The sequence below is a fragment of the Fukomys damarensis genome, unplaced genomic scaffold, assembly GCF_012274545.1.
Source record: "Fukomys damarensis isolate Sample0158 unplaced genomic scaffold, DMR_v1.0_HiC HiC_scaffold_16, whole genome shotgun sequence".
Classification (NCBI taxonomy): domain Eukaryota; kingdom Metazoa; phylum Chordata; class Mammalia; order Rodentia; family Bathyergidae; genus Fukomys; species Fukomys damarensis.
This window is the reverse complement of record NW_022900928.1, coordinates 25,945,351-25,972,224: the sequence shown is the minus strand read 5'-3', so window position 1 is coordinate 25,972,224 and position 26,874 is coordinate 25,945,351. Positions and strand designations below refer to the sequence as shown.

The 26,874-nt window shown below is 45.8% G+C and overlaps 1 protein-coding gene across 2 annotated transcripts in view; it reads left to right on the top strand.

Annotated features, from left to right (window-relative positions):
* The window catches only part of Clpb (caseinolytic mitochondrial matrix peptidase chaperone subunit B), a 140,248-nt gene that overhangs the window by 92,896 nt on the left and 20,478 nt on the right, over positions 1-26,874 (top strand). For both annotated transcript variants that reach the window (XM_010603218.3, XM_010603219.3), the window contains 2 exons: positions 12,882-12,979; positions 23,169-23,283. In XM_010603218.3, coding sequence (XP_010601520.1) covers positions 12,882-12,979; positions 23,169-23,283 — 213 coding nt within the window. The remainder of the gene's footprint in view (positions 1-12,881; positions 12,980-23,168; positions 23,284-26,874) is intronic.

Genomic DNA, 26,874 nt, shown 5'->3' with positions numbered 1-26,874 from the left:
CAGTGGGGGCCAGGGCTGTAGCTCAGTGCCACCATGCCTACCTCGCAAGCACAGGGTCCTGAGTTAGAGCCCCGATATCCCCCCAAAAAAATCTCAGTGGGTTATTTCTACACGTTCTCAAACCCAGCTGAAGACAAGGCCTCCTGTCTTCCTGAAGTTCATGCAGAAGTCTGTGTTTGAGTATATTTGTTCTAGTGAGCCTGGCTCAGCCAGTGCTCTAATGTTCTGATACGTCAAGCGGAAGGCTAGACTCCATCTTAGGAATAGACTTGTGAGTTTGAACATAAGTTACCTTTTGGTAACTCCTCTGCTGGTGGTTAGGTTGTGCTTGATCAGTGGATACTTAAACATCTGGTCAGCTAGCTCAGTCCTTTGGGGTGGTTGGTATTTTATAGACAACCCATCAAGATTGATTGGCTTCATAACCGAATTAGCCAGATGTGTAGGCATTGTATGCCCTTTCCTCAGCCTCCCTTCAATGCTGTTAGATAGAAGTAGACATGTGATTAGCATGTTTGAAGATGGGGTGTTTTTAGTGCATGAACAAAAGCTGCTGCCCTGTACAGAGACTGTGGCTGTGCCTCAGATGTCAGCAGTATAATTATGACTGCTAAATTCAGCCCAGACCCCAGGCTGGGCTGCCTTGGTCTCAGCTGTCATTTCTAGGAGGGGGAGGGGAAATCACAGAAGCCTAGGGACCCAGGCTTTTATAATCCACTTTGAACTCTGCTTTATCCAGAGCCTTTCCTTCACTGATGATTGCTACCAGCTGCTTTCTGGCAGCATGCTGCCACCTTTGGGGGTAGTCTCTGCTCAACTGAAAGGAGAAGGAATGGGACCTGTCTCCTGAAGTCTACAACTTCCAGGAAACTTGCCCAAAGTAAAAATTAGCTGCGGCTCCTCACTCTGAGCACTTGTGTCACATGCTATTCAGAGCGGTATTCTCATCTGGAAAACCCTCATGCTGAGTTTGCACTGACCAGAAACTTTGGCAGGAGATTTTGCTTTTGCCCTTTTCCTTGGCTGACTCTGTATGAAGTATGTTTGGCTATTCATTCCTATGGCTTTTGTACCACTTCTTTTCTAACCACACTGACCTGCATATTTTCCTTAGAACAAACTAGGCATTTTCATGTCTCCAGTAGCTCTACTGCTGCTTAAAGTTCTGTAAATATCCTATTCTCAATGTGTCCAAATCCTCCCCACACTTTCTTCTGTATTCTCTTTGGTGAATGGCATCATCATCTACCAGTCCCAAACAAGAATTGTAAGAAAGTCTGAAGACTTCTCCCTCACTTTTCACCAAACCTTGCCTGTCTGAGAATTTCCTCTTAAGTTTATCCTCTCATCTGTCCCACTATCCTAGACTACTATCCTGGACTGCTGTCCTGTTTTCTTGTTAATCTTCCTACCACCCAGGTACTTGTCAGACCAGCCTCATTCCTATTAAACTCTGTCACTCCCCTGCTTTAAAACCTTCAGCAAAGTCAGGCATGGTAGTGCACACCTGTAATCCCAGCACTCAAGAGGCTGAAGCAGGAGGAATACCACGAGTTCAAGGCCAGCCTGGGTCACATAGTCAGTTCAGGGCCAGTCAACTACAAAATGAGACCCTGTCTCAAAAAAACAAATAAACAGAGGGTAGGAGGGGGTGAAGGGAGGGCAGGGACAAGGGGGGAAAATGAGAACCAAGACCTGTCATGTAAAGATACCAAGATCCCAATGATGAATGTTAAGTGGACTGTATACCTAAAATGTACCAATAAATTTAATTAGAGAAAACAAACAAACAAACAAACAAACAAAAACCTTCAGCAATTCCCAGTAAGGCCAGACTTCTAACTCAGCATATAATCACTGTGTAGTCCACCATGGACCGTCTGCCATCCTATATCCAGGAGAGGACGGGGAAAGATAATGGTTTACTTCTGAATTGGGATCAGAGCCTGGCAGACCTAGGCGGGCCTGAGAAACAGGAACTGTCTGCCATAGGTGCTTTGATCTGCTTCTAGCAGTCTTTCCTGCCTCCCAGCCTGTCCGCATTCACTTTTCTCTGCCAGAATGCCCTTTCCCAGCTTTACCTGTTGAACTCTTGCTTAACCTTCAAGATCGAGCTGCTTTATTTGTCTTTGTGTAAGTTTCCCTGGTTTGTTCACATGAAGGGAATCACTTCTTACTCTCTTCCTCCACATCAATTGTAGGTTAAAGATTTTAAAACTTGAAAGCTTTTAAGGATTCTAGTAGAAGCTTCAAAAAGTACTTCAACATGTGCCTCTTCCTTCTGTGCCTTCTTCTGCTGCTCCACTGACTCTGCTGGCTGACCAGGTCTCTAACCTAGGAAGGCCACCCAGTCTCTCTCCTGTCTGCTCCCTGCTCAACGCCTCATCCATAGTTGACACTATAGGAAGGAATGCTTAGTAATGATCATAGAAAAAAACAAAAGTAGCTATTTTTTGTTGAAGTCTCACTGTACTAAGCTCCGGACTACAGCTTTTATCTCTTTTTCATGCTTAAATAGCTCTGCAAGGTAGGTTATGGTCTATATTTTCCATCTCTGTAAGCAAGGGCACCAGGCTATTAAGTAACTTGCATGCAGTGGCAGAACCATTGTGTTGTATCTGTGAACAGAGTTCAAGTCTGTGTCCCAGGAGCCTCTGCAGGGTCTGACATAAAGTAGGTGCTCCGGAATGTTGGTTGGTTGAATGAATAAATGAATGTGTGAGTGTTCCTCCCACTGAACTTGCCTTCAGGCTTAATAGGGCTTGGCTGAGCATCTGTAGCTTATGCCAAGAAGTATGGATTTTGTCTCATCTCCTAATGCCCAGCTGTACACAGACATGTTCCCTCCCACTCAGTAACAAACTGCCTGGAACTCTTTCCTGGCTCATATTTACAAGAGAATGTGATAAATTCCGTATTGATCCCTCCTGTTCCACTGTAAATTTTGCAAAAGATGATTAAATAGAGCAATAGAGTCTGCAGGCATTGTGGCTCAATATGTTGTGGACTGGTGTATCGACCTCCTCCATCCAAAGGCAGCCAGCGCCTATCCCTGCTGCCCCAGACCAGTAATTAAAATCCTGTGAGACTGGGATTTAAAATCCAATCATATCCCTGAATCAAGCCTTCTAGCCTCCCCATGTGACGAGTGCAATAAGGTAACGGCAGGAGCATGTTTATGTCCGCACTGAAGCAGTCCCCATAGGGTGGGTAAGAAATGGAGAGTTGGGTAGCCCTGCTGGCTAAATCACTTCACCCTGACACCACAGCCACTTGTAAGACAGTCTGTAGGTACATAAACAAGTCCCAGCCAAAGACCAACATTCAGGTTCCAAGAGCAAAATATCATGCACAAAAATTCACAAAAATTTGGTTTCATTGTATATTTCTTTTCCCACAGCTAGCATAGTTGGTTTAGGCAAGTGACTTGGCCTTAATGAAGCTACTTCTGGTCTTTAGTAGTCAAATATATGTTTGAATGTCCACAGGAACTTTTTGGCTTAATCTAAACTGAAGCCAACTTTCCTTATACAGAGGCACATAATGCTATTAAAATAATTGTGTCCATCCCTGCTCCCCCGGCAGGATCGGGAGCTCTCTAGGAGCAGAAAGTGTCTACTTACCACCTTTGTACCTCTGGCACAACATGGTGCCAAACACATAGAAGTATTTTTGAGCTACGTGTGGTGGCACACACTTGTAATCCCAGAACTCAAGAGACTAAGGCAGCAGGATTGAAAGTTCAAGAGCAGCCAGAACTACATAGTGAGTTCGAGGTCAATCTGGATAGGTAGAGAGACCCTGAATGTAGTCAGTATATTAAGTGGGCACCTGTTTGATGCTTGAACACTTGCGACTCTGGGAGATTCATTTGGTCCTGAGGATGCCTATACTCTATCTTTGGATGTTCTTCTGCTTAGCCAGCCACAATCTTCTTCCAAGAGTTACATTATTAACTTGGGTTTATGTAAAATGAATAATCACAATTCTACATGATGGCCCTAAAAGCCTGAAAATGGCAAACATGTTCTCCTAAACTATTTTTTCTCTACCCTAAACTGCCGGTTCCTTAAGCTTTTTCTCACATGGTTTCTAAACCCTTTGCTATCTCAGTTTACATTTCCCAGAGCAATCTCCACTTTGTCTCTCTTCCAAAACCATGACTTGTTTTTTACCTCATTTGTTTCAGATCTGAGTGTCACTGTTCCATCAGGTGTCTTTGGCACTCTTTCTACCCTAACTACGTCTGAATCTGCAGATTTGATTCCATCCCTGGAATATCCACCTCAGCAACAAACTTGCTGAACAGCATCAAGTCTGTTTGCTGCCACTGGAACTTCCTTCTGGGTCACCTGTAATCAGTGGCCTCACTGCCCTTGAGCCTTATTAGTCCATCAGTTACTGGCATCCTATGTGCTGCTGGCATCCCGCCCACACTTCTTCACTGTGGCCAAGAGTTGTCCTTAGACATCCCATCAAATGTCTGATGAAGTCTACTTTTGCCCTAACCAAACAGGTCATGGTGATAGAGAAGAGAAGTTAGTCTGCCATGGTTCCCATGGACCCATTCTGATGACTGGTGATCATCACCTAGTTCCCTTTCCAGGCCTACACAAAGCATCCTTTAGTCATTTGTCTGATTCTAGAGACAAGACAATCTTTGGGAAAAGTTTGTGATCAGATGAGTGCTCTAGTGCTCATAGGAGGAAATGTCCCTTAAGCTGGAATGGTCTGGGAAAGCTTCAGGGCAGGAGAAATGAAGCTGGCCTCACAGAATGTAGGGTCTGACAGTGGGCAGGGAGAACAGCAACCCAGTGTAGTCCAGTCCTTCCAGTCAGTGCTGGGGACTGAGGGGAGCCTAGACGGGCCAGGAGCCTGAGGTGGTGCAGGCAGGTAAAGAGCCCTGACTAGAAGGCCTGGGTTTCTTCCCAATCTTAATCTCTGCCTTTGGTCCAACCTTCTCTTCCCCAGGCTTTTATATTTCTCCATTTTTGTTTTGTTTTGTTTGTGCTCAGTGTGCATCTTCTCTTCTCAGCTTGTGCTATGGTTTTCTGTCTCCCTAGTGACACAGTGTGTAGCTGCCTCATACCAGGGAAAGGGAGGCCATCATGCCCATCTCCTCACCCCTCTGACACCTACCACAGTCCACAATATTGTCACTGTTTCTATCCTGTCTGTAATCAGCCAGTCTGGGACTGCTGTTTCCACTGTGTGCCCTGCCCCAGTGGTTTTAATAGAATGGTTAGATGCAGCCATGAAGCAGTAGCTCTCTTCTCCTGAACTTTAGACACCTACTTCCCGGAAGAAGTCTCATCTAAATGTGTCCATTAAGAGGAGTCTGGATGACCTTCTGGGAGATCAGTTAATGTGTGTCACCATTCATCTGTCCCCAAATGGGGAACCCTGAGTGGGAAGGAAGAGTCCCTGATTGGTGCCCTTTTTATAAAGCTATCCGTCTCCAGTCTACCTCAAGAACTCCCCCCTAGCTTGGCTGTGGAGCACCTGAATACATTTGAAGGGAGAGAAGACATGATTTTTCTCTTTCTGAAGCATGGGGCATTTAGTATCACTTTGTGATATAAAAGCAGACCCGGCTTCTTTAAAACACACACACACACACACACACACACACAAATATACAACTTTTTATCATGTAAAATTCCAGACATATAAAAAGTGAATCCTGTAATAAATTCCTGCTTTAAATCCCAGCTTTACTGTTTACCTGCTATATGATCATGGGCAAATTATTTCAGCTCTCTTAAGTCTCTGTTTCCTGAGTATTTGATGAATAATTCAGACACAGGGTCTTAAACCCAGGCAAATGTTAGACTGTCTCCTTTCCCCATACTCTCCTGCCAGACACAGTTAAGTGATCTGTAAAATGGGAAACATAATATCTCTTTAGTTTTTTTTCACAAAATTGTTAAGAATTCAATCCATGAATATAGTCATCAGAGGACATGGCATGTAATAAGTGCCTGGTAAATCTCCCTGGCTCTGGGGAGGCGTGTCTGCATGTGCACGAGTCGAGCAGTGCTCAGGAGTGTGGTATATGGAGAGGCTCAGACAAGAGAGAGAAGACTGGATGCTCTCTTCCCACTTCTGCTGTGCTTCCTTTGACACCCTGATTGAGTCTCCTCTCTCACATGCAGTCCCTGGAAAAGCAGAAGAGAGTCCGTCAGTCTCTGACCTGAGGAGCTGCACAGACTAGCTATGCAGACCGGCCAGCACATGTCAGGCCAGGACCAAGACCGTAGCCAGGAAAAGAAGTGAGCGGGAAAGGACAGTAGGAGCCCAGAAAGAAGAGCGTGGTCCCGGGGTCTGGAGTGGGATCTAGGCAGTTAGGGAGATGGGCCAGGGCTGAGGCATGAGAGGTGGCCCAGATGACAGATGAGGATGAGTGTGGAGACAAGGAAGGTGCATGGCTTCTCTGGGGTGGCCATCTCTGTGAGTGCTTCTTTAATGAGGAGCTCACTACCAAAAAGAATAGCTCGATCCACATTGACACTTCTGGTCGTGGGGAAGAGTTTTCTAATGACAAAAACTTCTAATTAGAGAGAGAAATAATGCCAAAATAATGAAAATTAGAATGAAGATAAAGGAACTAGGAGTAAACGTGAAAAGAAAGAGTGATGTGAAAGCTCTTACAAGAGAACATTGTATACCTGTGCAATCTTTTTTCGAACATTTTCAGACTTTATCTTAGTCCTCACAAGACCTCTAGAGGTAAACGAAACAACAGTAATTACCACTAGAAAAGTAAAGCTGGGTCATACAGCCAATGAGTAGGGTCCCTCACCCCATCAACTCCCCAGTCCAATGCTCTTTTATAGGGACAGAGTGAGTCAGAGAAGCTCCAAAGGTGGTAGAATGGGTCGCTAGAAGGGCAGTATGGTTTACAAAGTGGGGAGATGGCATGTCAATATTATTGATGATAATGGCGTGACACATTTGTATAGCACGTGTACTGTTGTTGTTTAAGCACTCATAATCACAGTTTCTCCTTTGATATTCACAGCATTAAGCAGGGATTAGGACAGGGGTGAAGAAAACGACAAGTCTCCTCCCACCCCAATTGCAGCACTCTCTCCAGAAAGAGCAAGTGGGCCTCTCTCTCCAACTCCCTTTTTTCCTACTTCCACCTACAGATCATAGGGGGAGTTGGGCCTGACCTGACCTATTGACCTATTCTCTTACCTAGCAGAAAGGCATCTAGGACCAGCAAAAACACTGGGGGCTTACATTGAAAGGCGAAAAGAGAAAAAAAGAGACAGGGCGGCAGAGAAAGAAATGGAGACAGACTAGTGGCTAAGGCCTGTAGGAACAAGGGATGTGGTCATGCACTTGCTATCAGAATCACCCTTCTGTGACAGTGCAAATAACCACACTCTTTGTGGCCTAAGAACATAGCACCTGAAGAGAATACAGTACAGTTCATTTATCTGACTGACAGTATTGAGTGCCTGTATTGGACCTTGCACTGGATGGCAAGGAGATGACAGTGTAACAGACGTTGTTTCTGACCTCTGAGGGTGCTCAGTCTTGAATGGGACAGACTTCAATGCACAGAGATCCATGCAGTAAGATGGAGACAGAGGCCCCATGGGAGCACAAAGGACAATATCCTACCTGGGTTGGGAAGTCAGCAAGCAGTGCTTCTGAGAGGAAAAGCCAAACAGTCTTAAAAGATGAATGAGTGTTTGTAAGACCAAAGTGGAAGAGGAGTTGGTAAGAGAAGTTGGGGTTCATATAAGGAGGATATGTGCCTGTTAAATTGAGAAACCCCTTGGAGGGCCATGAGTTTAGGGGTTGGTGCAGGGACATTTGGGAAAGCCAAGGTGACCGCCTATTTCATATGCGTTTGAGGCGTGTGTCTTCCTAAGGGAGTAGAAGAGCTGGCCATGAATGTCTTTCTCCATGTGGAGCATCTGTGACTGTGTCTAATCAGAAGCAGCATGGCACCAGAAGAGCAGTGGGCTCCCAGAGCACCAGAGGGCCAGGTCTTCTCTCTGAACACATATTCCACTCTCTCACCCTACCCTGGGCAATGAGACCCAGCAAGCCACAGTGGCACCACCTAGCACCAACCCTCTGACCACCACCCACTCCCCCGCCCTACTTTCCTGGTCCAACCCCTATTGACAGATCCCCCAGAATCTGAAGGAATTCAAGACAAATGGTTAAGAGGATGGAGTTAATAAAATTTGAAAAATTGAGGCCTGTCACTCCACTAAACTTTTTTCAATACCACTGACAGAAACATATTTCCCCAATGAGTGACCTTCCACAGCTGTAGCGGGCAGGCGCAGCCGCAGCAGTGCTGCCAGGAAGCCAGTCTGCTATTTATCAAATATTATAAGCTGGGACACACTAATCTGGAGCAGGAGAGAAGGGAGGGGTCCTGCACCACGCTGCCTGGGGTGCTCCAGGTGTTTGCCCCAGCCCCAGACAGCCAGTGGGAGGTGACGGATGGCCTGCGATTAGCACTTCCCACCTCAGTCCAGCCCTCTCACTCTCTCACTTGCTCCCACAGGCCTGGCCCTCTAGACCAGCTGCTTGGCCCGGAGGGGCCCTGGGTGGGAGGCAAGGGGAGGTCAGGCCAGGGCATGGGCCATCCTCATACCCCCAGAGAGGGCAGCCGGGTGAGGTCCAACGTGGTTATTTATTGGAGTGTAATGGTTTGTGGCCGTTGGTCGTGGAGGTGAAATCGATCAGTGGTGGAAGTCAGGTTCTATCAATTATTACAGCAATTAGTCAAGTCAGAGTGAGGGTGTGGAGCTGGGGAGTAATATTAGATGGACATTATCCATGTTGCCCCAACTCAGCCTTCCTAAAATGGGGGCAGATGTGCTGCCCTGAGGCTCTAGAACCTTGGGGAGCCCCACTGGTTTCCCCGCCATGGGTGGCTGACCTGAGAGCTGGAGAGAGGCCCAACACTGCCTTAAGAGGATCCCCTGTGCTAGCTGGCCCAGGTGCAGAGATGTCCTACCTGTCCCCATCCTATCCTTTATGAGAAGTGACACGACTCCTACTAGAAATTACTCAGTGGCCAATGTTTATGGCACACATTTTTCATTCTGTAAGCAAATATAGATCACTGACAGTACTTGTTTGAAGCAGCTAATCTCACCCTCTGTTCCTTCTTCCACTGTCTTCCTCTCTCATCTTCTCTCATCTCCCCTCCCCTCCTCCCATTTCTTTCTCTCTTCCCATTTCTCCTCTCCTCTTTGCTGTTCTTTCCTCTCCAGAGATCACTGTCTAATCCCCCCTTCACTCCAGCCTGTATCTTGTAAGAGAGCTCCCCTCAAGGCTGCCAGGGAAAGGATTGGCCTTTCTGTCACTTCACTGTGGCCCCCTCTGCCCCAGCTGTGCTGCAGGAGCTTTGTGGAGAGGGGAGGATGCCCTGGCAGTGTTGCCTCTGCCCTTGCAGTGCCTGGTGTGGAGAGAACAGGGCTGAGCTATGAAGGCTGCACCAGCCAAATAAGCCCCTGAGCCTCTCTCCCCTCCTGAGTGCCACAGTGCTGTCTGTCTTTCCTTGCACACACTACCCTCATCCACTGTTGTTACGTACCCTCTGCTCGTGTCATCGCCACTCCTGGAGAGCTGGAGTTATGCTGGGCAGACCTAATCTTAAAGGCCAGAAAAATCCTACAAAAGAAAAAAGAAATAAAGAAAAAGAGCCTACAAAAAAGGCAGAAGGTCTGGTCACAAGAGTTGGGGGAAGACCCCAAAAAATGGATTTACAGAACTCAGAAGAGAGCAGCCAAAGTGTCAGTTGCCATAGAGTTGTCAAGAAATATAAAAAGAACACTGTTCATTGGTCCTCCCAGTCCCCTCCCTTCATTCTGCATACAGAATCCTGCATACATAAAGTGCTCAGGAAATGCCTGCAAATCTGAAAGAAACATTGAGGAATTGCCTGTGCATTAGGGAGACCTCCTTGCTAAGATACCCTCCCTACTAAGGAGGATGCGCTTTATTCTGTAAGCACTAAAAGACCACTGAAGGATTTTTCAGCAGGGGTGTGTCATGGTCACCTGGTGAGAGAGTAGAATTGGAGCTACAAAAATCTGGTTGACTCATGGTTCAAGCACATAAAGCTAGTTTTGAGGCCTTGAGCTTGTCATTCCATTCTCTGAGCCCAGTTTCCATGTGTGTAGTTTGGGATTTTAATTCCTACTCCTCAGGGTGGTTATAAGGATGAAATGATAAAATGTATACCAAGTGCAGAGCATGGTCCCTGTCACAAAATAAGTGCTCAGGAATAACAGTGCTGCTGTTGTTACCACTCCTGGGTATCTATTCAAGGGACTAAAAATTTACATCCTGAACCAGGCTCGGTGGTGCGCAACTGTAGCACCAGGTACTCAGAAGGCTGAGTCAGGGAGATTGCTTGAGCCCAGGAGTTCAAGGCCAGCCTGGGCAACATAGCAAGAACCTATCTCAAAAAAAAAAATCTACGCAAGTCTCATACTGTACATCAGCGTTTTTAACAGCCAAAAAGAGGAAATGGCCCAGATTTTCATCAGCTAATAGATGGGCAAACAAAGTGTCTATTCACAGGAATATTATTCAACCATACTACAACATTCATGAACCTTGAAAACATGCTAAGCAAAAGAAGCCAGACACAAAAGGCCACATATTGCATGATTCCATTTATATGGAAAATGGGCAAATTCAGAATAGGCAGATTCATAGAGAAAGTAAGCCACTGGTTGCCAGGGCTGAGTGAATGAGGTATGTCTTGTAACAGGGTTTATTTGCAGGGGAGTGAAAATTGTTCTAGAATTAGGTAGTGGTGGTAGTTGCATAACTTCATGAATATATTTTTAAGCCACTGAATTGCATTACTTTTAAAAGCTTAATTTTGTGGCAGGTTATATCTCAATAAAAATGAGATATACTGGCTGGGAATTTGGCTCAGTGGTTCCACCACCTGCCTCGCCAGCGCAAGGGCCTGAGTTCAATCCTGGTACCAAAAAAAAAAAAAAGAGAGAGAGAGAGAGATACTAATATTTTATACTAAATTTCTAATAGAAAATAGGATTGTGTATAAAAGTATTATTTTTCTTATTGATATAGAAGTTTTAGGGCTGGAGATTTAGCTCAGTGGTTTCGCTGCCTGCCTCTCAAGCACAAGGTCCCGAGTTTGATCCCTGGTAGCAAAAAACAGATACAAGTTTTCTTTGCCTGGATTGTACTTCCTACTTTCTGCCCTTCTCCCTCCTCCTCTCACACTCATGTAGAGGTTTGGCCTCCTTTTCTGCTGCTCAGGCAGATAGCCACCCCAAGTGCTTAATAAATGATTGCTACTGTTGTTAAGTTTATAGGGTTAAGAAGCAGACTTTCACTAAGACAGGAAGCTCAGTATCACTGTGAGTTCAAGACCAGCCTGGACTACATTGTGAGTTCAAGGCTACTCTGCACTACATAGTGAGACCCTGTATCAAAAAGCCAAAAAGGAAAAAAAAAAACAGAAAAGAAAGTCAGCAGCAGTGAAGACTTTCAGTAGGAAGAGTTTTATATTATGATACGAACTATGTAGTGAGACCCTGTATCAAAAAGTCAAAAAGGAAAAAAAAAAGAAAGAAAAAGAAAAGAAAGTCAGCAGCAGTGGAGACTTTCAGTAGGAAGAATTTTATATCATGATACAAATGTTTCCACAGACCAGGATTTAGAAACACTGTTTTTTACTGTCCATCAACAAACAATGTTTGGACAGCACCCTGAGCCAGGCTAAATATGTCCCCAGCCAGCCCTCTCTGTCTTACAGCAGAGCCCAGGTCTTCACCCTTCTTTACTCCTGGACACTTCCCTAGCAAAATGCAGCTTACGGAATACTAGGTAATGATTACCTTGCTGTTTGATTTAACACATTATTGAGCATTTATTGGGTACAAAGCTTGTCTTTCTTAGGTTTTTCCCTTCCTTGCTTGAGCAGAATGCCTTTAGGGCAAGACCAGATCTGATTCCATGCCCCACTCCTTCACAGTTAGCAGAATGGAATGAAATGGATGGTGTCTGAGAAAGAAGTGAGCTGCTCAAGGCTGGGCTGTAGGAAGGAGATTCTGGCAGCACAAAAGGTCAGAGGATCCTTTCCTCCAGCATCATGGGCCTTGCTTATAGCGCCTTATCTGCTGCCAGCACTTAGAGGGTAAATACACGGCCCCAGTTTTCCTCTTTTTGTTATACTTGGAATTCCCTGTCCTCAAATCACAGGAAGTAATCATTGGGGAAACACCCACCCATATACACAATACTCACCAACAACTAGGGTGGCAGAGCCAGGTTGCTCCTGAGTCCATAGGACTCAGCTGACCCTGGCTAGTGGGAAATGCCCAGACATAGGAGAGCACTAATGAACAGAGAGAGAAATGAAGGCCTTTTCATTGCTATCTGGAATATTCTTTAAGGAACCCTTTTAAGTGTCCTTGTGAATGAATGCTTGTCTGTTTACAGATGGGTTGGAAAATGTGAACATTTTAGTGAATGCATATATGAAGTTGAAGTTGTGTGTTGACATGTACTTGTGCTGAGTATGTGAAAATGTTTGTTTGGACGTATTTTCTTGGCATGTTCAGCTGTGTGTATACATAACACACTTGCACATGATGTAGCACCTCTCTGTGGAAAGTAAGTGCTGCACATGTAAGCGTATACCTTTAGGCCCCCCAGTGCCTTGACCTCTGCCAGGTAGAACCAAGAGTTCTCTCTCCAAAGTAGCTCAACTTGTTTTTCTTACCATCCTACAGTCTTAGAAGTTTCCATGACGTTCCTCATGCTGAAATCAGGGTCTCGAGGTACCTGTAAGCAAAGGCTCAGGTCCCACAGGTCACTCTTAGAAGCCCTGACTATTCATTCTCCTCCTTCTCCAGGAGCCAGTCCTCTGCAGAGGAATGAAATGGGACACACACCATTGGACTATGCCCGAGAAGGAGAAGTGATGAAGCTTCTGAGGACTTCAGAGGCCAAGGTGAGTCTCAGGAAAAAGAAGCCTTGGGGCACTCCATGTACCACTTAGTTTTTCACTCATTAAATTAGGTCTGACTTCATACCCAATGACACTACTTCTCCTTGGGTGATTGTTCTCTGCTTAAATACAAATCCAGAGCTAGGCATGATGGCACACATGGGAGGCTGAGGCAGCAAGTTTGAGGCCAGTCTGGGCTACATAGGGAGACCCTATCTTAAAAAAAAAAAAAAAAAAAAAAGCAATCCAGCCCCCGCTGTTTGAACAGCCCTCATGACCAGGGATAGGGAAGAGGCTTGGCCCCTTTTGGCTTCTGAGAATTAACTTCCCAGTTCAGTTTTGAGTTCATGGCCTCCCAGCTTCTTTTCAGAGGAAGGGACTAACTGAACGAAATCTTGAGCTAGTATTGCCTAGGCCTCATGTACTGTGCAGCTTCGTTAGGCATCCTTTCCCATAATTACCTCTTCCAGAACCCATCCTTTACCCCCACATGCATATACACACCAAAATCTGGTGCCAAATCTGAGCACCTCCCCAAAAAAAGTTCAGTCTTAATGTGATCTTCTCAAACTTTTGAACTCTCTGAAAACAGGACTGGGTCTCCTACTTCCCCCTGCCACAGAATTGTAACTCAGGAACAACTGGGCAGAATCCAAGAACTAGAATCACAAATCTGAGAGCTTCTAGGGACCTGAGAAGTCTTCAGGTCCAATGAAGGGAAATCTTACAAAAGCAAAAATAAATACATCAGAAGGAAATGGAGTTGTTTTGGTTGAAAGGAAGATAGCCCAGAGCACTGCCCATCCTACACACTCTTCTCTCCTTCCCTGCAGGGGGCATGAGTTTTAAATCTTTGAAATTTAAGTCAACTGATCCATTTTATTCCTGCAGAAATTGGAGCCCAGGGGTGTTATTTGGCTTGCCTTTGGTCCCAGAGTAAGCATCAAAACTAAAATTAATAGGCTTGACAAGGTCTTGTGGTAGATAACGTGGCAAGACTAGACCTGAGCAACCTGGCTTCTGACCCTCAGTCTTGCACTCCAGATCATGCAGTGTCTCATCCACAATTTGGCTGGAATGCCCTGAGATGATTCAGTGTGGCAGGTCCCACCTAGTGGCAAATATTCTGTCTTATCGAGATTCTAGTTCACTGGACTGAGACACGAGAGACCTGGGTTCTGATCCTAGCTCCATGACCTCACAGTAGCACTTTCACTCATTGAAGATCAGTGGTTTCTTTTTCCTTTCTTTCTTTTTTTTTCAGCTCAGTGGTTTCTAATGTATGGTTGTCTTTATATTAGTCAGGATAAGCTAGATTATGCTGCTGTGACAACCAAAGACTTCAGTGGTTTAAAACAATAAAGCTTTATATTTGTATGCCTGTTGTTTTTGAGGGGAAAGGGCAGGCTCTGCTTATGACAATTGCTCAGGGATCCTGACTGGCAGAGCAGCCGCCTGAGGAATAGTGCTGGTTATTTGTCAGAGAGAAAAGAATGCTCCGGAGGGGCTTAATTCTGTAATTAAATGTTCAACCTGGAAATAGAACTTTTTTCTTCTCCTCACAGTTCATTGGACAGAACCAATTCCTTGATCCTACCCAATCACACGGTAGACCAAGAAAAGTAACCCCACCAGGATCCTAGAAGAGGAGAGTGGAAATTTGGTGATCACATCAAAGCACTTCCCCGTCACCTTTGTTCAGATCCTCTGAGAATAATCGTGAAAGTTAGGTCAGCTTCCCAAGCTGCCTTGAGGAAATCTCTGGTGGTTTCAAATGGCCATCTCCGATTAGACTCAGCTGCTCTCCCTCAGAGACTAGTACTGAACTTGGCCAGGTGTACTTATGGTTCGTCAGGTGGTGTGACATAGAGCTGGTGCTGGCTTCTGTATTAAGCAAGAGAACAGAACTCTTGGTGCCAGTGCAGGTGAAGGGGTTAAGGGCTGCTGAGGGACCCTTAAAATAATTTGGCTGCCCAAGGAAGAAAGTGGCTTGATATTGGCCCCCTTATCACAAGACTAATATCCAGGGTGAAGAAATGTAGTTGCAAGGCCCTGTGTGAGTAAGAGCTTTCTGGAACACAAAGGGCTATTGCAGATAACATTCTGTGAGGTGTGGTCAAATAATATGGTTAATATTTACATTTTTTTAATTATTACAGTAGAAAACATTTCCATTAATTCCCCTCAAAACACTCCCTCTCTCTTTGAACACTTAGCCTATCATTCTTGCCACTTTCTGAAGTAGTTTACGATTACATTTACAGCAATTTCTGTCAAAAGCAGTACAGTGTGTCCTCATCCACCTTATTCACTGGGTCTGACACTGCAACTTCTGGCTCAATCTCATGTCAAAAGACCATGAAAGGTAAACGTTTTGCATCAATTCAGGACATTGAGGCAGCCAGGACAGTGCAACTAAAGGCACTCATGAAAGAGGACTTCCAGAGCTGCTTCTGAAAGTGGCAAGACAATGAGATGCTGTGTTCAGAGCAAAGGTGGACTATTTTGAGGGGGATTAATGTCAATGTCTTTTACTGTAAAATATATATATTTGTTTGGTTTTTTTTTTAGTTTAAACTTCCATCATATTTTTTTAATCACACCTTATAAGCAAACATTGAGCTCTTTGAATCTGTATCAGGTTGGGCAGTGTGACAAGATGAATATTGTGCCAGGAGAAAAAACTGGAGAAGACAACAGGCACATCTGGCCTGGAGAGGAGAGGCTCTACATGAGAGGAGAAGAGGTACATTCAGTGGCAAAGCTCGAACTGAGCCAGGCTTATTGGATGGCAGCCCTAACCAAGCTGGCCCTCAATGGAAGGGGCTGACTTTAGAGGCTGGAGGATCACTGCAAACCAGCCAGGAACTCCATAACCCCCAGCTGGAAGTCCATTTCATCTGTTATTACCTCTGTGTTTTTGATCCCTTTAGACAGTCAGGATTTCCTCCTCTGTCCTCAATGTCCAAGTGCCCCCTTAGTATCTGCACCTGACTGCTCTGCTGTCCTCGCTGGGTTTTTACCTGTATGAACCACCTCAGCTCTCCTTGAGTGTCAGCCACACAGTCTTTCTCAGTTTTTCAGCATAACTTGTTCTCCCATTTTTCCACCAAGCTACACAGCTACCTCTAAGGCAGGCTTTTGTGGAAAGAACAATTTCAAACCTGGATTCTGTCTTCTACCAGTGAGCAGCAGCCACCCCCGCATCTGTAACAGTGAATCAGGCATGGCTGGCATCAGGGCTCCAGCCTGAGACTTTTCTGGCTTTGTCTAGACAGGAGTTACTGCCACTCCAATCTTGTCTGATTCTCCTGTCCCTCTCACGCCCCCAGTTTCCCAGCTTAGCCTCCTCCACCATTAGTTACTGCCCTCTAGTTCAATTATGCTGATTATTGAAAATTTGTGAATATTAACATCATGTGTCTCATCATAGATGATTTAGAAATAAAGGACCATAAAATGAGAATTGAATAGTGCATTACACATTAATGAATGACATCTGGATGCTGGGCTCTGGGCTTGATGGCAAAAAGACAGATGAGTAAGGCATTCCAGGAGCTCACAGTCTGGCAGGGAGACAGGTGGTGAACCATGACACCACAGCTGATCAGTGATGTGACTGATCAAGGAAGGCTTCCTGGAAGAGATAGCAACTGAGTTGAATCTCAAGTAAAAACATTCTAGCCCTACCAGACTGAGGAACTTAGAGAGGCCTTGTCTTAAAAATATATAGCCCTGTGCAAAGGCCCTCCCTCACTCCCCAGTACCACAGCAACAAAAAAAGGGAAAATCAAGTTGTTAAATTGCCTATAAGGATTTTAAGAGATCCACTCTTGTGGTATTTAATGTGTTAGCTTTTTCTGGACCACATCACGTACCTTTCTGTTGATGTCCTTTTTGTTTAAACCTGCTGGTAGCCTGCTATATGTATTGGAGGTCTCAAACTGGCAGCTGGCGGCTCTGTCTTACTCTGCCCACCCAGAGATTTCCAAAAATGGGGGTTAAGGGTATGTACTCTCCAGCCATACTCCCTTACTTGTTTGCCAGACATTTGTGTTTCTTGCTTGGCCCTGAAAGCACTTAGTTATGATCTTCTTCTATATTGGAATCTGCTTTATTTCACTTAATAGTACATGTAATTTTCCCATTTAAAAATTATCCATAAGCCTAATTTTTTATTTCATTCTGCCACTTAAAATGGGTCACTTACTCTGAGAATCTTTGTCACCAGAAGTGGCCTGAGTGGTTTTCCCTTCACTGGGGTTTCCTCAGTTCTTTTGCTGTGTAGTGAGTCAAATTCTCCTTGGTCCCACAGAAAAGACCCAGAGGTGGGAGCGGCCATCGCTCTCAGCTCTAAACACACAAACTGACTAGTGCTTAGGAGGGGTCTGCACACAGTTGGAGGGGGCTCCAGGAAACCATGGCTCTCACCCTCCTCCTGGTAGAATGAGCTGGCAGGCTTCATAGAGGAGGTAGCCTGAGTCTTGCTTGGAACAATTTCAGTAGATGGAGAGTTTAATACTTAATGCCACACCATTTTCATGTCCTAACTAAGAGACAAAAGAGAGGTAGAAATATATCTCCGTGCACATGATGGCAGATAAAACAAAAATATGGGGAGCTCTCCCATGATGAATATTCAGCTGAGGGGGATGCGCGTGCCAGCCTGTGCATCTCCTCTCCCGATCCTCACTCCACCGAGACTCACCAGGAATTTATTGCTCATTTTAATCACACCCAGAGAATGAATTGGCAGGAATATTAGGCAGATAGGCCTATCCTATATATTTTATTTGCATATCTCAGTGACAGGATCACAAGCACATCTCCTATCTCCATATTTCCTCATTTGCTTCAGGGGTAGCTGGGGATGTGACTGTCCCCTGGGCCTTCATTCCAGTCTGAGCCTGGGTGCTCCCATCAGAGCTGAGTGGAGCCCTGTAGGAGAGAATGGGTGGGGTACAGAGGAGGGTAGGAGGTCATGTTCTTCCTCCCCTGCCTTGCTTGGCCTGTTCCCTGTGTCCCCTGCTGTACGTCTCAGTGCCACTGCCTGCTTGCCACATGCTTGGCCTTGTAGCTTAGGTGAGCCAGACAGTGCTAAGTAAATTGTTGGAACAAGCTTTCACTTTCTTCTTTTTGCTAACTTGTTAAAGTGTTTTTGTTGAAATATACTTGTATAAGGTACACATATCAGAAATGCATAGCTTGTTGTATTTTCACAAAGCAAACACACCTGATCAAGAAATAAATCTATTATTATGAACACTCAAAGCCCATTCTTACTGTTTCACTTGCTATTATCACCTAAAGGAAAGCATTATGTATATTTTAAAGTTTACCTTTGCATAATTTTAGAAATAATACAATGAATTCTTCTAAACTCTTCACTCAGATCCTCAACTGTTAACATTTTATTCACCTACTTTATATTTACATATATTACATATAATTTGTGGTTTTTCTGAATAATTTGAAAATAAGTTCAATACACATTGATCCTTTACCCCTGAATACTTGTATTTCTAAGACTTTCTTTTCTTTGGGTGGGAGAGGTAGTGCTTCAGATGGAACCCAGGGCCTCCTAGGTGCTAAGTATGTGCTGTTTCGCTGAGCTATACCTTCAACTCATGTTTTCTTATATAACCTCAGCACAGTCATCAACATCACGGCACTAATGTAAATAATCTAAAACTGTTACTCAGATTTTACCAACTGTCCTAATAAGTCTCCTTACAAGACAACCCCAGATCCCAAGTTGCATTGAGTTGTCGTGCCTCTTGAGTCTTCATTAATCTGGAATGGTTCCCCCTTGTCTTTCATGACCTTGACATTTTAACAGGTACAGGCTCACTATTTTGTAGAATGTCCCTCAGTTTGGCTTTACATAGTGTTTCCTTATGATTCAACTCCGGTTATGTATATCTGGCAAGAACACCCTCTGGTGTTTATTTTCAATAAATTCATTAGGCACCCTTTACTAGATATAGGGATGGGAAATTTGTGTTTTAAGTCTCCCTTTGCTGAATAGACTCTGAACTCCTGACAGTGGTCTTCTCATCCCTGGGTGGAAAGTACCATCTTCACAGTCAGTGTGTGAGGGTTAGTGCTCTCTCTGTCATTTGCTGCCAGTAGAACCTTTATTGGATTTACTTAATCTCTACAATGGGGATGATAATGCAGTGTATTAACTGTGGAGGACTGTAAGGGTTAAAACATTAAGCTCAGATCAAGCCAAACCTATCAGTGGAAGTTTGATAGGTAACAGGATGATTACATAGTATCAAAGTCTCTCCCTACAAAATACACATTAATTGCAAAGGGGAAAATGATAGTGGAGAAACCTGGCAGACACTGCCTTGGCCAAGAGATCAAAGTTAGTATCATCAATTATGAGATAAATAAGATTAATGTCCCTAATATGATGCACTGAGAAGAACGTACACTCTTTTTCTCACTCTAGCCACTCCATGCCCCTCTTAACCTTCTCTCACCAAGGTGAGAGGTCAACCCAGCTATTTGCAGAAGTATGACATAGTCAAATTTAATGTCAGAAATATGACTCTTGGAGCCAAGAGTGGTGGCGCATACCTGTAATCCCAGAATTCAGGAGGCTGAGGCAGGAGGATCATAGTGAGTTCAAGGCCAGCCTGAACTATACAGTGTTACCCTGCCTCACAAACAAGCAAAATGACTCTTAACAACAAAAAGAAGGAAGGACTAGAAGAGAAGACAGTAGAATCCAGGATGCTGACATGGTAGTTACCACGTGTGATGGGTCCAGCCTTCCTCTACAAGGGTGTGAATTTTTGGACTACTTTCTCATCACCCAGTCTAGGGGTTCCCAGACTTCTGTTAGACGTAGTGAACCCCTGTTATATTCCCTCCCACCCCGGTCTCATTGTTGCCCTGGGTCTCCTTTATTGACCTCCCTTAAAAGGGAAAAGCCCTAAGGGAGCCCTGACTGTGACAGAAGTTAGTGTGAAGTGAGGGAGTCAGGAATACAGGACATATCTGAGTCTGTGAGTAGCAAGTTGATTGTAGGCTTGACCTCCCACAAGAGACAAACTACCACTTGGCCTCTCTTTTCTTCCCTCTTCAATACTTCCTCAGTCCATTCTCACCCAGGTCTAATTCTGCCTACCCACCCCATCTCCACCCCAGCTGCCCTCTCACTGCCAGCTTCACTGTTAGAGCTGTCCCCCGAGGGATGGCCAACAGTCAGGATGCCTTCTCCCCAAAACCCTCTCCCTTGCAGAGCCAGTCAGCCCAGCCACCCACCTCTGAGTGGAGCAAGCCTAGCTAGGCTTCGCCTCAGCCTCCCAGCCCTTTCCTGTAAATGCACTCACAGCCAGGAGGGGTGCCATATTAAATCAAGACTGATGGAAACCAGTGGCTGTGATTATCCAGCCAAGATGCAGCATGGGAAGCTGGTTGCTGCCAGCTCCAGGTGAGAGCCTCTGAAGTTAATTGTACATGGCTTTTATTAAGAGGATGATCACTCCCGCTCCAGCTCTCCTGGTGGCCCCCTCACGGTGCCTCTCAGTCCAGTGCCATCTGATTCTGCCGACTGGGTTACCTGCTCTGCTTTCCCCTCTGGATAACTGGAACCCCACTAAAGCAGAGCTTGAACTCATTCTTCTTGCCTTCCTCCCCATTTCTTTAGAGAACCAAGGATGTTAGCCTAAATTTATGGAGCCCTTAACAAGCTCTTCCTATCCTTTCTCTGTCCCACAAATAGAATATGTAAAAATTAAGCATTCACTGTACTTTTTAGTACAAACTCTGCTAAGTGTTGGGAAAAGAGAATGAAGCATAACCTTTAGCCTGGTTTAATCCAAGTGTTTTACTCATTTTTTTGCATAGACATGTGTATCTGGGGCTCCAGGCTTATGAGAACCAGGATGTACACAGGTTTAGGCCATAGTTTGAGCTTGACCCAACATCTAGAAAGCTCAGGTGTGATGTAACTTTTCCCCCATGCTTACCTTCACAGAAATCAGAGACTCTCTCGCCTTGCCCAAGAAAATAACAGGAATCCTAAGATAACTTAGAATCGAGACACTGAGGAAGAATACAGGAAATAGAAATGTTTCCCTGGAAAGGGACTAGAGAGGCTACAAAGGTCATACCTAAATCAACAAAGTAAAAAGAAAAGTCCTGTTAGGTTTGCCTGAGGCAAAGGGAAAAGCTATGTTCTGTGAGACCTGGTGGAAGGAAAGTAGCTAGAGGTAGAATTCACCCAGTAAGGAAAACTGTGGGCCAGAGATGAGCCACCCCAGGGAGTAGCCACATCTCCAAAAGCTAGTTCACATTGAACTGTCAGCCGATCTAGATTCCTGGAGGAGAGGAGTCTTAGGAGCCACTTCCAGGGAAGGAGGCACCTAGGTGGACTGGCTCCTGGCTTCCACTTAAGCCAGACTAATGCTTCTTTTTATCTGTGGAAGTCTGTGTGATTCAACTCATTTTTTAATATCCAGTACAAAAAAAAGGCAATGCATTAGATAATCAGTTATCAAAACCCAGTGAAGGAAAAAGGAATAATATCATCAAATGGGTCCAGGCACTGTGGTAGCCATTTGAGTCACTCAGACTTCTTACTACTATGCATACACAAGTGTGCTGCACTAAGTGCTTTGTGTACATTACCCCCCTTACCTCTCACCAGCATCCCACAAGCTCCCACAAAGTAGGTATGAGTATTATCCCCATGCTACAGTGAGGAAACTATGATTTAGGGAGGTGAACTGACTTCCTAAAGTCAGCTGGCTGGTAAGTGGGTACAGTGAGGTTTGAGCTAGGTTTGTCTGGAGCAGAGCTTGTTCTTTCTGTCCCACAACTTGCCTCATGAACCAAAAAAGGAGCCAAATTTCAGTCGAGGAGGTGACTGTAAGAATTAAACAAGACACTGGGTATAAAGTGCTAAGTTCAGTGCTTGGCATTAGCAGCCTCCCATGAAAGTGAGCACATGTATCCAACAAACTGGCAAGCCAGCGTCCCCTTCAGGCTCGGAGCCTTCTGGCCCAGTGGACCCAAGCACTGAACAGGCTGGTGGGCAGGAAAGAGGAGGAGGCAGATATATGGCTGCAGTCGCAGAGCCAGGTGATGTATGTGGCGCCTGAGGGAGCCGCACAGTGACACTCTAGATTCCAGCCGGCAAGCGTCGCTCCACTGGGATCGGCGCCGAATTATTGCTCCATATGAAACCCCAGGACTGATGGGAGCTTTCAGCTACAGACTGATAGCAACAGCCAAAATTGGATTGTTTGCTATTTATTTTTTTTAACTTCTGTCAAGGTCACTACCGTAACAGGAAAACACTGCCCAAGCAGCAGGTATTTTTCATCCACTCTACCCACAAGAGCAATTTGCAACTGCAACTTTTGTGACGGGGCCTTACCTTGACAGCTCTCTTTCTAGAAAGATGTCACTGTCACAGGGGCTTAGTGAAAAGGAGCCTCCTAAAGACCTGGTGTTTCCTTTCTATTCCAAGATCTGCTTCCTTCCTCCTCAGCTTCCTCCAGAAGTGCTTTTCCATCGGGCCTGTGCCCTCAGGCATCCCTGCCCAGTTGCCAGACACCTTCAAGCTCTGTTTTCCAGAAAGCCCCACCGTGTTTCACCTTATGTGTTTCCCATCTGCACTTCTGCACCAGCGCATCTAGATGTTATTTCTATTTTGTCTGTGTTATCACCTTCTGTTTTGCAAACACGCACCAGATGCTGCCAGGATCATGCTGGAAATAGAAATGAGTGCCTACCCTCAGGGAGCTTATAAGTGAGTCAGAGACAAGAGTCGCAAACATTCAACAAACTCATTTTCCAGTAGTTTTTTTCAGTGACAGGTACAGTCCTAGAGATAAGTATTTATACTCCGAAGCTACAAGGAAAGTGGTTGATTCTGCCCGAGGAGCATTTGTGTGCAGGCCAATTTAAGAGCTCCCTGGAGGAGTGGTCTGGCTCCCCTCCTTGCAGCAATGCCAGGATAGGTGAAGGGAGATTGAGAAGAGCAACACCAGCCTTGTGCTCATGAACCAGAGCTGTGAATGGGTCTACCCTATGCCCTGCCCGCACCCACACCTATGTTTTTTCCTGAGTTGGGGGATAGAATGAAAGCAGAGTCAAAAAAAAAAAAAAGAAAGAAAGCAGGGTCCTATGAAGCCCAGCTCCCTGAGCCATTTGCCCTGTCTCTCCACAGTACCAGGAGAAGCAACGTAAGCGTGAGGCTGAGGAACGGCGCCGCTTTCCCCTGGAGCAGCGACTGAGGGAGCACATTATTGGCCAGGAGAGTGCCATCGCCACTGTGGGTGCTGGTGAGTACTGTGCAGGACACTACGCACTGACTCTCCAGAGCCAGACAGGGCAGGGCTGTTGTGCTGCAGTGAGATGTGCATCCTGCTGCCACCAAACTGGAGAGGTGCAGTTAATAGTAAAAGTTAGCATTTGTTGAATACTATCTTTATTCCAGGCATTTTCCTAAACTCTTTGCATATTTTATGTCATTTAAGTCCTTCTAGCAACGCTATGAAGCTGGCACTATTAAATCCCATTTTTAGATGAGGAAGCTAGGTTATGTAATTTGTGCAAAGCTGCTTAGATTTGATACTCACCTTCATGTAAGTCCACTGCCCCCATACCCTGCTGTTAAGATGGAATACATAAGGGCTGGGGATTTAGCTCAGTGGCACCGTACCTGCCTCACAAGTGCAAGGTCCTGAGTTTGATCCTGGATACAAAAAAAAAAAGATAAGACACGTAAGACACAAAGAAGGATAGGAGCTTGCTCATCATCAGTAACATGGTAGCTGAGCTAGCACTAGGACCCTCTTGTCTCTACAGAATAGTTGGTCAGCATTTGGCCCAGTCTTAGAGAGAACCTCCCAGATAACTGTGGCATGGGCCGGGAATTTAGCTCAGTGGTTCCAGCACCTGCCTCGTAAGCACAAGGACCTGAGTTCAATCCCCAGTACCCACCCAAAAAAAACTACAACCCGTGGCATGCCTTCTTCCTCACATGTGAAACTCTTATTCCCATCGTTTGGCCCCTGAAAGCCAGATTTTGTAACCCCTAATCTAGTGGCCCTCCTGTACCAGCAAAGTCTCCCAGACAGATATATACAGCTAGGGTTCTGCTGAAGACAGTAGACTTACCCTTGCTCCCTAACTCTAGTATGTGTCTCCCTGAGAGTGTTTTCAGACAGGTGAGGCAGGGAAAGAGGACCCCTATGCCAGCTGAGACAAAGGGGTCTCCCCCACGGATGTGTATTTTAAACAGGACTTTTGGACACTCAGACACTCGGCTGTAATTTAAAACCCACTCTCCTGTGATGTCTTGGCCAGTCCCACTGACACATTGCTTACTCTTCCCTCCAAGCATCTAGTCCTATTAGACATTGCCCACTGACTACTAAGAATCCACCAGGTTCTGCTCACTGAGAACAGGAGCCACCAGCCTGAAGTCTAGGCTGTCCTCTGGGACTCTGGAGCCACATTATCAACCCTAAGGGTATTTGAAAAATGAAGGAGGTCACCCCATGATGTTCCAGGCCCAACCTGATCCCCGTCATTCTCACACACCGGTAGGGCTCACAACTCCCACATGAGACCCTCAACAGGGGTCTGACCCCATCAGCAGAGGAAAGGAACCCAGAGACTAGAGCTGCCTCCCCATTTGTAAGTCAGAAGGCAGCTTATCGGCACACGCATGACCGAAGGAGAATGTTAGTGAATACACAAGCCCCCACGTCTCAGGCCGAGACCGCAACAAGCTGCCCTTTGGGGTTTGGATACAGATATCCATCTCCACCTGCCACCTAGATGACAACCCTGACCACTTTGGCAAGGCTGTACCCAAGATAGAGGGGAGGAAGGTTAGGCACTCTCATGGGTTGAAAAGAGGAGTAGCCCACGTAAGAAACTGATGACCTGGACGGAGTCTCACATCACCAGGCTGCTGTCGCATTTCTCACAGCTTCATATGCCCTTTCCCCAGCAGGCTGCCTACAGTCTTCAATGTCCCACGTCTCACCAGCTCCTCAGGCCCACAAGCTCTGAAGCTCCCCAGAAGTGGGGCATGGCTATAGAATTAGACCAGCCTGAGTCCACCACTTTCCCACAGTGCAGCTTGGCCTTAGCAGTTCCCTCACCAGTGTGGTGGTTGTAAGTTCAAGACCACGTGATTCTAAAGCATGTGTTCTTTCCTGTCTGTGCTACACAACAATGACTACAGCCTAATTAATCCGTCCCCCAAGTGGTCCACCTTGGGCAAACCCACAGTGATACAAACTGACCTCTCGTTTATCACCCATCTTGTCTCTCCTTGCTCTTGGCCCAGAGCAGGAGTGAGTGGATAATTCACTCAGAATGCACATGCACCCCAAGTCCTCCTCCCACCCATAGCTCCCCTTCTGTCATCTGAACTGTGCCACAGGTGAGCAGTAAAATGGCTATCCAGGAAGGCCCTGTGCTTTGTCCTGTGATATGTAGGTTGGATCTGTTTGGCTCCAGTGACCCTAGACTAGTGATGGCGAACCTTTTAGAGCTTTCAGTGATATAGCCTGCTGCAGCACTGTGCTATAGGTTTTGCCACCACTACCCTAGAAATCAGGGTCAGATAGGGCTGGGGATTTAGCTCAGGGGCACCGTGCCTGTTTTGCAAGCATAAGGTCCTGAGTTCAATCTCCAGTACCGGGGGGAGCGGATAGAAATTACGGTCAGAGGTGTACAGGGTTGGTGCTTTTTTGCCTCCAGCTATAAAATGGTAATTATGTACCTGCCTTGCTGAGTAGCCCTGCAGTTGGGATTTCACTGCTAATGTTCCAAATTATGTCCATTTCCTGTGACCAGCTCCCAAAAGCGTCTGGTAGGAAAGAGTAAGTAGCCTGGTTGTTGTACTATGAGGGCCAGCAAAACCTGAGACATTCACTGAGTCAGAACTTATGGTGGTCCAGCAGCACCCAGGACCTCAACACTTCAAAGCTGAAGCAGGTACAGGAGAATGAGGCACACTGAGAGGCTAGGGCAGGCCCATCTGGGTCCTCTAGGCTAGTGTCACTTGCCTGATAGGGACTGGCTGGCTGAAGCCTGGCACCCCATGGGTACCATGAGCATGGGCAGCCAGAAAAGTGCCGCAGAATGAATTGATTTGATAAATGGCCATTTATTACCCTCACGAATTGGCTGAAACCAATTTCGGTCACATCAACCCCTGGTAAGTGCTGGGATATTGATTTGTGCAAAGTAATACAGTGAATTTATCAGTGTGATCCCCAGCTGCAGGGCCTCTAGGAAGGCTAGCGCACAGTTACCGCCTTACAAATAGAGGAGATAAAGTACCAGCCCCACAACCCAGGGTCACCAGATCCAAAGCTGGGCCAACCTGCTTTCTACAAACCAAAGCCTTGGCATGGAAGGTGAGACTCTCCTTCTGGAATCCAGAATATTGGTCATGAGGGGAGAATGCTTAATGTCGAGGAGCAGACCACCTGAGAGCTCCATACCTCCTCTGAAAGGCAGTCAGCTATCTTTTGAGCATGATGAGAAGTAGGTCACCTTTCACTGGTCTCCTAATTCGAAATTTAGAAATTCTGTGGCCCATTCCCCTCACCCCTTACAGTGAGAGTATCAAGTTCTGTCATTCCCTCTTAAATGGCTCTCAGACTTGGCCATCTGTTCCTGATAGCACTGCTTTAGTTCAGGATATCTGAACAATGACAGTGGCCTCCTCATTGGTTTTCCTGCCTCCCTTCCTTCCCCTAGAAACAGTTCTCCATGCTGGTTAGAAGGATCTTTGGAAAACAAAGTAATGCCACTCCTGTTGGAAACATTTGAGTGTCCCTCACTAGCCTGCTGTGTACAAGGCTCGCTGCCACTGCCCCTGCCCACTGCTTGGCACTGCACACACC